Source organism: Nannobrachium achirus, assembly GCF_963921795.1.
Source record: "Nannobrachium achirus genome assembly, chromosome: 5".
Lineage (NCBI taxonomy): Eukaryota > Metazoa > Chordata > Actinopteri > Myctophiformes > Myctophidae > Nannobrachium > Nannobrachium achirus.
In genome coordinates, this window is record NC_137814.1 from 3,133,444 (window position 1) to 3,145,943 (window position 12,500).

Consider the following 12,500-nt stretch of genomic DNA (forward strand, 5'->3'; position numbering starts at 1 on the left):
TACACATAGGGGCATGTGTACAAGTGGCTAAATATGTATTTTTAGACACAATAAGCCAGCAGTTTCTTTATTGCTATTTACAGTAACACTTCTAGCCCCCATAAGTCACATCCAACCATGAAAGGTTGCGTTGTATCTTGGGAATGGGCTTATTCTGTGTAAAATGACACATTTAGCCACTTGTACGCATGCCCCCAACCACTGAAATAAGAATCTCTAAAACAATAGAAAGAAAGAAATGAAATAATTTTAACACTCATCTTTTATATTCTTTAATTACAATCTAAAATATGAACCCTTGTTGTAAAAAACTAAAGTTGTCCTTTAAGGGTGCGTTCGGAAATGCGCACCGGACGTGTGCTCTCAGTGTAGTGAGTGCAGTGGGCGGTGACGTTGTAGAGTGCACTGCATGATAGCGAATGAGAGCCGCATTTCGACAAACCCCACGCTGCCAGCGTGTGATTGGCTGAAGTCCCTTTGAGCCGCATTCCGACGCGGAAGCAGTCCCTTGGTCAATATTGACTACATCTTTTCGACAACTAAACCTAACCCAAACCCTAACCTCCGTGGGGTGTAGTGAGATTCCCCCTCGCACGGTTGTCATTCAAAGCGACGCCAGCCAATCACAGCGCGTATTTTCCGGGACTTTTCGAAATGTGGCTCTCATTTGCTTTCATGCGAGTGCACTCACAACGACCAGTTAAGAGGCAGCTGTGCACTAAGCTGTGCACTAAGCTGTGCACTAAGCTGTGCACTAAGCTGTGCACTAAGCTGTGCACTAAGCTGTGCACTAGGAGGGCTTTTACCAACGACCAGTTAAGAGGCAGCTGTGCACTAAGCTGTGCACTAAGCTGTGCACTAAGCTGTGCACTAAGCTGTGCACTAGGAGGGCTTTTACCAACGACCAGTTAAGAGGCAGCTGTGCACTAAGCTGTGCACTAAGCTGTGCACTAAGCTGTGCACTAGGAGGGCTTTTACCAACGACCAGTTAAGAGGCAGCTGTGCACTAAGCTGTGCACTAAGCTGTGCACTAAGCTGTGCACTAAGCTGTGCACTAGGAGGGCTTTTACCAACGACCAGTTAAGAGGCAGCTGTGCACTAAGCTGTGCACTAAGTTGTGCACTAAGCTGTGCACTAAGCTGTGCACTAGGAGGGCTTTTACCAACGACCAGTTAAGAGGCAGCTGTGCACTAAGCTGTGCACTAAGCTGTGCACTAAGCTGTGCACTAAGCTGTGCACTAGGAGGGCTTTTACCAACGACCAGTTAAGAGGCAGCTGTGCACTAAGCTGTGCACTAAGCTGTGCACTAAGCTGTGCACTAAGCTGTGCACTAGGAGGGCTTTTACCAACGACCAGTTAAGAGGCAGCTGTGCACTAAGCTGTGCACTAAGCTGTGCACTAAGCTGTGCACTAGGAGGGCTTTTACCAACGACCAGTTAAGAGGCAGCTGTGCACTAAGCTGTGCACTAAGCTGTGCACTAAGCTGTGCACTAAGCTGTGCACTAGGAGGGCTTTTACCAACGACCAGTTAAGAGGCAGCTGTGCACTAAGCTGTGCACTAAGCTGTGCACTAAGCTGTGCACTAGGAGGGCATTCACCAAATATTAGAATATTCCAATATCAAAGTCACTATTCGATGTTGTTCACCAAAGTCGAATATTTGCTTTTTTCGTTTGTTTGTTTGTTTCCTCTTTAAAAAATATATAGTTTATAAAGCTTGGCGAGATAGGAAGTCATAAGAATGAGTTGTCAGTGCCCCTGGTGGATGAATTTGTTAATTAATGCTCTATACCAGGGGTTCTGAAAACCTTTTTAGGCCGTGACCCCCAAAATAAACATATTTGAACTGGGGACCCCCACCCTGACAAGCACATGGAATTGTAGGTATTACATTTAATGTGACTCGGTTCCGCAGATAAATATTGTGAAAATATCAGATCTACATGCTCACAATGCCTCGCGTTGTGAGGCGTTGTGAGCATGTAGATCTGATATTTTCACAATGTTCGCCTCTTGCTTACTTAATATTTGACAGTTTGTCCAGTCCTGTCGAATATTCGACTATTCGAATACTTTAAGGTCGAATAATTCGAATACTAAAAATCACTATTTGTGAATGCCCCACTGTGCGCTTTTTCAGTCTGAAAACTTTCTTAAAAGCAGCAGTTGCTAACGTAATGTTGCTATTGATAGGTAACTTAATTCGTAACATTGGCCTACCTGCTGTTAGTTTACACGTTGATGCGTATGTAACAATAACGCCCAAAGGACCAATAAAGCAGCAAATGGTGCATTTTGTTATCATTTCCTCCATTGTTCACAGCTGAGAAGTGCTCAAGACACCCCACTGACGCACCACACCGCCAAACCCCATCTTCTGAGTAGGGTTGTTCAGTGCGTGCACTCAGCACACCCGGGGTGCAGCGCACTGGATTTCCGAACGCACCAAGTGCACCGAATAAACGAACGACAACATGGCACACCAGTGCATTGAGTGCGCATTTCCAAACGCTTTCATGTACAGTAGGTGACAGGCGGGGGCCTTCCTCCAATCATGATCAAGTGGGGGCCCATAAAGCCCGCCCCCACTTGATCATGATTGGAGGAAGGCCCCACTGTCCTGATTGGAGGAAAACCTGTCTCCTCCACCAAATTGAAACTGCTTTTTTCTCCTCAGGCTGAAGTCAAATATGGACCAAACACTCTATAGTAACTAGTGCTATCAGAATATAAACCCATTCTGTTATTATTTGAAGTAAATGAAATATCTTACCCTACCTTTAAGTAGTTTGTTGAGAAGCAGCCATCTAGAGGCCTAGAAATCCATTTAGATTTAGAGTTGGGTTCTTTCCATTTATACAGTATACAAACTGAACAGTTTTCTACTCATTGTTTGTACTTCAACCTTTCCATGTATCAGTATTCTATGTAGTACGGTACCTGTATTATATGTAGTCTGGCAGCCCTACAGGCAGGGCCGGACTGGGACACAAATTGGGTCCTGGCATCTTGGCCCAGACAGGCCCACCACAACCGCCACGAACCGAACATAAAAGATCTACAAGCCCACAACACGTTGAGGCAGCGACGCGTTGTGGGCTTGTATATCAGCTGTTTTATGTTTGAGTGTGACTCCTGGGCCACAGTAGCCTGTGATTGGGCTACTAGGCCAGTATTCAGATGATAGACGAGTCAGTGGGCCAATCATGTGATGTCTCTCTGCTCTGTGGGCGGTGCTACTGAAGGATTGGCTCTCTCCACTTAGTGGCCGCCCAACCTAAAAATGACTGTAATTATCCTAAAATGGTGCCCACAGGCCCACTTGTATAGTGGGCCCACAGGGCATATGCCCGGTATGCCAGATGCCCAGTCCACCCCTGCGGCTGCAGGGCAATGCTTATCCGACTGTATTCCATCCACAGATATAAAAAGCTAGATACCTCCCCCGCCGCTGCAGTTCATTGGCGCGCCTGGTCAAGGAGTCCTGGCAGAAATGGCGTGTGTGTGGAAGACAGACTGTCACTCAAAAAAACTGCTGGCCAATCACAGCGCGTCTTTTCCGGGACTTTTCCCATTCAATTCAAAAGAGCTTTATTGGCACGTTTACATGGCCAAAGCAAGTGTCAATACCAGACATGGAGTTGGATCCAGGATTTGGTCACATTCCCGTCTACATTCATTAGACAGATTAATGAATCATGTTACTTACCTGTGGAAAGTGATTCCCAGCGTTCTATTTTCCAATGTGCATCTGTTTGTACAACCCGGAGCTGTACATGAAACGACCATGTTTCTCTCTGGGAACTTATTTCACAAATCTCTGAGTGTTTGGTGACAGCTCCAGTTTTGTTTTCATCCAGTTCCTGATGTTGCGCGGCTCAGCGTTGCGTATGAGAAAACCCGCCCCATGTGCCTCTGATTGGCCGACCGAATTTCCGCTTCTGTGACGCACAGGGAAGAATTCCGTAATTCTTTTTATTTGTTTTGCCAGGAGTCTTGGACCAGCACCCCCCAGTCGGAAGAGGCGTCTACCTTTCTATGTCTGTGATTCCATCCATCCATCTTCCATCATCTCCAAATAAACTTTATTTTTCCATGCTACTCCTCCCACAATGTTGGTGGCACTCGGGCCATATGTCAAATCGACCGGCTTCATCGGGACATGCGTGCTATTTTGCTTAAGAGATGCGCTATGTATAGTTTAATTTAGATACATGTATTCGTTATTTAATTGTCTCCATTGACTTTAATTAAAAAATACACTTTTCACAGATATGGATTTGATGTGTGACATATATGGGTATTCCAAGATATTGGCTTAATATGTGCTTAATATTGATAACATCATGGATCTCCATATATGGGCATATAAGGGACAAGGACAGAATGGTCAGCACCGCTCCAATTAAGTACTGACAGATACAGAGATGTCTGCAAGTGTGACTCACCTCAAGGCAACCACACTTGTAATTTCCAACTGCATCTTTCTAGTTAGTGTGGTTGCCCAACAGGGCAACACATTATAGTCCTGGGGTAACTTTATTTACTACTTTTCCGCTGCCATTGGAAATTGATGGTTTCTTGGGCTGGATATGGCAGTCTGGAACAGTTGTTCAAGTGCAGCTACACTTGACATAATATAGTAAACGTGCCACAATTATCAATAATGCATTGCAGCTGACCTGCAGAACCTGGGAAAATAGCCTACTATTCTCTCAAGATGGGGAGAATAAAAGTGTGGAGAATATCATTATAATACCTTGTTAAATTTTGCATTTGTAGTTATTTTAATGTAATTTAACGACATAGCCAGCACAGATAGACAATGAGACATTCATGTGTTTATATTTTAAACTAACTTGTATTCTCCCCCCTGGACCCAGGGTATGGCAGCTGCATACCCCTGGACCCCCCTGGACCCAGGGTATGGCAGCTGCATACCCCTGGACCCAGGGTATGGCAGCTGCATACCCCTGCCATACCCAATTGACGCCCCTGTCCCGGTGCTAACAGCAAACAAATACAATACGTCATCAGACCTTGAACAATGAACATCTTTAATGAAGCAAAGATGCATCTTTTAAGGCAGATTCCAACAGAAGGCACACTGATATATTATTATAAGCCTGGTTTAGAACAACATATTGCTTCTCTGAACTCCACTGAGGCTGGTGGACATAACAGGACCAGTCACAAACAGAACAGTTACACAAAAAAGAAGAAACGGTACCACATAATTATGAGTGACAACATTAACAGTAGCAGTCAGTACCAGAAGCTAAGCTTTTCTAATTGAACTTAAAGGTCTCATAGAAAACAGTTTTATAAAGTGAACAGGTTTGCATAGGTCATCAATAAACAATAATACATACGCACACATACACACACACTAAATAGTCCATGGGCCATACGAGATGTCGGTATCCGAAAGGTGGCAAAGGTTACCATGCATTCTCTATATCTGTAGAATATATTTAGGTATGAGAACCCTTTCTGAGACACAGCTAAATTGGTGTTATCAGCCGGCTGCTAGAGTCGGTGTTCCATTAACTTTACATTACAGGGAAAAGAAGCTGGATTCAGAATCATGAAAAACCTGTAGTTTGACCCCTCATATGCTACTTAAAGCAGATACATTTTTTGCTTTCTAGCGGCTGATAACACCAATTTAGCTGTGTCTCAGAAAGGGTTATCATACCCAAAATATAATCTACAGATATAGATCTTTTCAAAAATGCATGGTAACCTTTGCCACCTTTCGGATACCGACATCTGGTATGGCCCATGGACTAAAAGCCCTGCAGAGGCCACCTCAGAACCCGAGACGAGAGGCAGACACCAGATTAATTTAAACACAAAGTACCGTGCGACAAAAACGCTCACATAGCCCGTCGATGGGAGGTCCATCGCCATCACAGAGATGCATAAGCAGCTTGATGATAGCATGAAATGATACGAATAATGTTTGATAGGGAATAATGTTTACGTGAGCTAGCAGCAAATATAACATATTATACCAACAACAACGTGTTAGAAGGAGATTGCATGAAAGCATAAGTAGCCTGTAAAGAAATGGAGACTATTACGTTTTAAGATCTACTTTGCTTTCTTTGGTGTCAACTGTGAAGAAAGTTGATCTTTCAAGCGTCTTACGCCCCTCCAAAATAAATATCCTTTACCAATAATACTTTAATGAGCCTTAAATACTGCTGACGTATTCATAGAAATAAAACAAAGATTGGCCAGAGCTTGGCCGGGTCCCGATGGGCTTACAGAGGTCTTGGATTCATGTCCCAAGAATCCATGGGCACACCAACATAATACAGGGGTGTAAATATCGTCACTGTCGGGAAGAAACCTTGTATCTCCAAGTTTCAAATGTGTACGCTTCTTCGCAAAGTAAAGCCCTGCTTCATCATACAAGGCTGTCGCACAACAGTAGTGAAAACAGCAGATCTACAAGCACACAACGCCTCGCACCCGCGAGGCGTTGTGTGCTTGTAGATCGGCTGTTTTCACTAGTTTAAATAATTTTTAAAATGATAAATACAATACTGGCTTTCAAGCAGTTTCAAGGGGCAACACTTGACCCTTCTCAGGGGCACACCAAAGGTCCCCAGGCACAGTGGTTGAGAAAGACTGCTCTAGAACACGCACGTACACTCATACAGTTTTAGGAGATCATTTGTGCTTTCAGGAGTCATAGTACAGTACGTAACAGTCATATTATAGGTGCTATAATAGAGTATGTAGTATCTATATACACATATCATACTTTAGTATGTAGTATGTAGTATCTATATACACATACTTTAGTATGTAGTAAGTCATACTGACTGAGTGTCAGTGGTATTCTCATCAGTTACAGGTAGCAACGTTATTATGTTATTTACATCAAGTACCAGTAGCAGTGCATGTGCTGCAAGATATAACAACACAATACTATGGAATCAACTTGGATTCCCAATAATAAACTAGCCAGGGTAGCAGCTTGCTACGCTACTGTACGTTCCGTGGAACGGTTTTGTCACTTCGCAGATCCTATCTCCAAGGGAGGCGGGACATAGAAAACGAGTGGAAACCAACCAACCGTGGCTTCTTAGGGAGGGGTTGTTTTTTTATTGAGGGGTACTACTGGAGAAAATGTATAAGCCCTGATATAAAATGCCATGACCCTCCCTCGCAATTGGGGGAAAAATCAATGACGCTCCCCGAGAATTAAAAAATAAAAGATTGACCCTCCCCTACAACATGACATTTACCACAGTAAAATTATGCCTAAAACCTAAACTTATAATTATACATAACCAGTGGCGAGGTCAGAACAGAGACGTTTTTTAGGGATAAAAACGGGTGCGGGCAAACACATTTCCAAATATAAACTAACACGCCCTCCAAACTAAAGTAACACACAGTGAGTAGCCAACTGCTGCTTGTGTAAAAGTCAACGTGGACATCACAAAAAAGGTGAGAAGTAACAGCTGCCATTCATTTTGTGCTGTTGATTGCCTGTGGTCAAATCTGGGTCAAATGCAAATCGGGATCAGATGCGCATTTTCAACGAGCGATCGTTAACCTATTGTTACATGAATGGCAGTGTTACCGAGCTATTTTTTAATAAAAAATTGCATGACCCTCCCTTGAATTCAAAGTGAAATCAGCAGACCCTCCCTAGGACTGAAATTAAAATAGCATGACCCTCCCCTATTTTCCTCCAGGGGGTGCTATTCATAAAAAAACAATTGCTCCCTTCTTGGTCTGTAGTGTGGGGGCGGGACAAATACACCAGTGTGTATTGGCTGGCTGATGACATAGCTGTACCCTAACCCTACTTTGATTTGTTGGAACAACATCCAATCAGCAACGACGTAGCCACTTACGTCACAGGTGACGTTTGGAAACACGGGTCAACTGAATCATGTCCAGACTGAGAAGCCAAACGACAAAACAGATCCACGGAGCGTAGCGTAGACGTTTTTCAGTTGTTTTGATCAGTGGTTCTCAACCTGTGGGGGTCGCCAGATGATTAACTTAAAGGAGAGTTTCTGGGTAAAATAGACCCCCATACCTCGTCTTCTTACAAGCTTGCAAGACGGTCCAGACACCCCATAGTCCCAAAGAAGCATTATATTCCATTTTTGATTGCAGCTTCTACCCGACCATGGCTCCAACAGGAGGCGCGTTCCCGTGCCCCTGCTTTCTGTGCTGCTGCTACTCAAAGCTGTTGTCCCGTGAGAGACGGCGGGGTTTCAAGCTGAACGAGAGTCGAAAAATGGCTGCGCCCTGGAGAAGCTAATGCTAGGATGGAGAAGCTAATGCTAGGATGAATTATATAGAGTACGGGGAACTGATACGGAGCGAAAAATGGACTTTGAAGTGAGAAAAATAACCGGATTAGACATTGAATAGACGCGGTCCACTATGGAGCCATGGTCGGGTAGAAGTTGCAATCAAAAATGGAACATAATGCTTCTTTGGGACTATGGGGTGTCTGGACCATCTTGCAAGCTTGTAAGAACAAACTGCTAACAAACTAGTATTTACATCAATGTCAGACATTGGTAGCCTCGGGAATACACAAGTTTCCTCTATTTGACTCTGTATAGGATCATCCTGTATAGGACCATCCTGTATAGGACCATCCTGTATAGGACCATCCTGTATAGGACCATCCTGTATAGGATCATCCTGTATAGGACCATCCTGTATAGGACCATCCTGTATAGGATCATCCTGTATAGGACCATCCTGTATAGGACCATCCTGTATAGGACCATCCTGTATAGGACCATCCTGTATAGGACCATCCTCTGCATCAGTTAAAATATGATTATTTTGGGGGTCACGACCTGAAAAGGTTGAGAACCACTGGTCTTGACGAATTGATGGTTATTGACTCTGGTGTGTGATTGGTTAGTTCAGAACTGTCCCTGGCGTGTGATTGGTCAGTCGGAGTCGGTCTCATAGTAGTTGAGCGGGGCGCTGTGGGGGGGGTGTGGTCTGGGGGCGCTGGAGGTCAGAGGTCGAAGGTCACCCCTCACGTTGACCTGGGAGCTGCCGTGGTTCAGAGGAATGTTCTGGGTTACGACCTGGAGACACACACACACACACACACACACGCACACGCACACGCACACGCACACGCACACACACACACACACACACACATTAATTTATTTATGTCCACATAAGAGATACCATACAAGGACACAAATATTACCAGTAAGACTCCCTAATCGGGAGATAAGCGACCGTCAGGTCGCAGCGTGATTTTTGGACAAAATGTGTAGGAGCAGTGTCCAAAAATGTAGTTTGAAAAATCGGCCTGATGGTGGCGCTAAATGGGACAGATCCATGTTGATGAGATGACTTTAGAGATACTGTGTACCGCTTTGCGTGATTTTAGGATCCATGTTGATGAGATGACTTTAGAGATACTGTGTACCGCTTTGCGTGATTTTAAGCCAACATCTGTAGGAGCAGTGTCAAAACATGTGTTTTGCAAGAATCGGCCTGATGGTGGCGCTAGAAGAGGGCCATGTGAGAATTGAGGAGTCGAGGTTGTGGTTTGCCAGCCAAAGAGAGTGTGTGCAAAGTTTGGCATGGATAGGGGTAACGGTGGCGGAGATATGAGTAGGGCAAAAGTGTGGCGTGACAGACTGACTGACTAAAAGCCGGCGGAGGTTTTGATAGTAACTGCGACCTAACGGTCACAACAACCTAGAAGAAACATTAAGAAGAAGAACAGAGTTTTTAATAGATGAAGGCTGGTGTGTGATATCAGAAGCAAGGTGCTGACCAGTCTCAGACGGTGAGCGTAGAGAGGCTGTGGTTCTATCTATCTATTCTATCAGAAGGCTGTGGTTCTATCTATCTATTCTATCAGAAGGCTGTGGTTCTATCTATCTATTCTATCAGAAGGCTGTGGTTCTATCTATCTATTCTATCAGAAGGCTGTGGTTCTATCTATCTATTCTATCAGAAGGCTGTGGTTCTATCTATCTATTCTATCAGAAGGCTGTGGTTCTATCTATCTATTCTATCAGAAGGCTGTGGTTCTATCTATCTATTCTATCAGTAGCAAGGTGCTGACCAGTCTCAGACGGTGAGCGTAGAGAGGCTGTGGTTCTTGGGCTCCGGGCTGCGGAGCGGTGACGTTCCAGCGATGGAGTTCTGACAGCATCTCAGACTCATCGAACAGAACCACAGGATCTGCCTGGACCTGGTTGAGGAGCTCCACCACAACCTCCTTATAGTGGAACCTGTGAACAACCACAGTTACACAATACAACCTCCTTATAGTGGAACCTGTAGACAACCACAGTTACACAAACTTCCCAGTAACGGAAGTAGCTAGTGGCTCTCCCAGAAGTAGCTTGAAGTCTCTAGGGTGGGGTGCATGTGCACGCGCAGCACACACAAGCGCGTGCACGTGAACAGATGCGCGCGCATTTCTAGGGTAATTTTTTTATTTATTTGTTTGCACGGCGGCAGTACCAGTAGAGAGAGAAAGAGGTGCGGCGTGTGTTTGTGTGTCACTGAGGAGCAGGCAAGCAGCAAATGGAGGCAGAGAGAGGGAAAAGGAAGGAAAAATAGGGTTTTATCTCTGGCTCCTGTAAACAATATGTGTCCCCAAATCAGCAGAAAAAGTAGCCAGATTTGTCTCTAGAAGCTTTTCACTAATTAAGTCTCTAGGGGGGTCTGGAAAGTAGCTAAATCTAGCGACAAATCCCCTAGGTTGGCAACACAGCATAGGGATGGTGGGACGTCACGATAACTGTGACAATAGAAATTGCAATTTTTGTTATTATCGCGCTAATCAAAATCTATTATCCTGGGGGCGTCGCGACGCGTTGTGAGCTTGTAGATCTGCAATTTTTTGGCACAGACATTTGATAGAGTGAAAAATAGACTGTATCAAGTATGCATATTATAAGTACCTTTTACCAATTATAGAGGGTTTAAGTGGTACCGGATATGCAGCTTGGCAAATACAAGTTGAATTGATCCCAGTGCATGACGGAGGACGATATCACGATTTAAATCTCCACGATACAATAATTCTGAGTGTTTTTTTGTTGTTTTTTTAATCACGATAAGCGATAATATCGCTTGTCGGCCCATCCCTAGTGACATACCACAACCTCCTTATAGAACCTGTACACACATTATTTGTTTACAAACATCGAGACTTAATGCACAGGTGACTGTATCATGTAATCAATTCCCAACAGATCCCCAAACCTGTTGTTTTGGAGAGCGCTGGTTTCAGTTCATTCAACCTCCTCTTGAGTGTTGGCTGGTGAGGTGCGCCCTTATCGAGACATAAATATACGTTGGTATTGCGCGTTGAGAGTAGCTGATGTACAAGCTCACATCGCTCACATTGCCATGACATATTTCAAGAGTGACAAATCACAGTAAAAATCCTAAGCATTCTTCCTCCACACTGGGAGAAAAACAGCATCTGAAAGTTTGATGGAATGCATGTTTAAACGTATAACCAGTAAGATGGCGAAAAGTGAGGTCGCGCCATGTCTTGGCCATCGGACCAGTTACCCATATATGGAGAACCCTGGTACCCATAGATATTCACAGATGTGGGCTTAATATTGATGACATCAGGGATCTCCATATACAGTATGGGCATAAAGGGATTTGGTTCCCATGGCATCACAGGGTTCTCCATATATGGGCATAAAAGAGATTTGGTTCCCCTGACATCACAGTGATGTCAGAGCGAGAGTCAAAACCCATAGATAGAAGGAAAAACAAAAAAAAAAGTAAAATCGGTCGCAATCAAAACCAAAATCACTTAAACCACATTAAACATTGTGCCTCTGGGAATTCATTGGGCCTAGGACAGGCTTGTTTGGATTAGGTGCACTCTTAACGTCCTCTTAAAAGTTAATTTTGTGTTTGTACAAAGTTATGTACATAAGTATATATTAGTTATGTAATTAGGCAACGAGTTCCATCCTATTACAGCTCTATAGATAATACAAGTCTTACTGGCAGTATCCTCTGTACTGAGGTAAGTATAGATAACATTAGGTAAGTATAGATAACATTAGGTAAGTATAGATAACATTAGGTAAGTATAGATAACATTAGGTAAGTAGCCTATAGATAACAGATAGTCTTACTGGCAGTATCCTCTGTGTTGAGGTAGGGCAGGTCGACCACATGGCTCCTCTGTGTAGAACGCATCTCTGTGCTCCATGACAGAACACACTGCTGCATGCACACATTTACGTACCACACGTACACGCGCACGCGCACACACACACACACACACACACACACACACACACACACACACACACACACACACACACACACACACACACACACACACACACACACACACACACACACACACACACACAGTAAGTAAGGAATGGGCCCAATTTCTTTCCAATTATGGCTGGTATATTTATTGTCCATAAAGTGGTTACTATGCTGTGTAGAAATGAGTTTAAACAATAAACAACCACTTA

The 12,500-nt window shown here is 44.0% G+C and overlaps 1 protein-coding gene across 1 annotated transcript in view; it reads right to left on the bottom strand.

Moving 5' to 3' along the window:
• Window positions 1-8,917: 8,917 nt before the first annotated feature.
• LOC308286262 (E3 ubiquitin-protein ligase RNF31-like) overlaps window positions 8,918-12,500 on the bottom strand; it is a 3,684-nt gene continuing 101 nt past the window's right edge. The window contains exons 2-4 of the mRNA XM_080727244.1: window positions 12,147-12,237; window positions 10,094-10,262; window positions 8,918-9,089 (exon numbers count right to left, since the gene is read on the bottom strand). Coding sequence (XP_080583370.1) covers window positions 8,946-9,089; window positions 10,094-10,262; window positions 12,147-12,223 — 390 coding nt within the window. The 5' untranslated portion in view covers window positions 12,224-12,237 and the 3' untranslated portion in view covers window positions 8,918-8,945. The remainder of the gene's footprint in view (window positions 9,090-10,093; window positions 10,263-12,146; window positions 12,238-12,500) is intronic.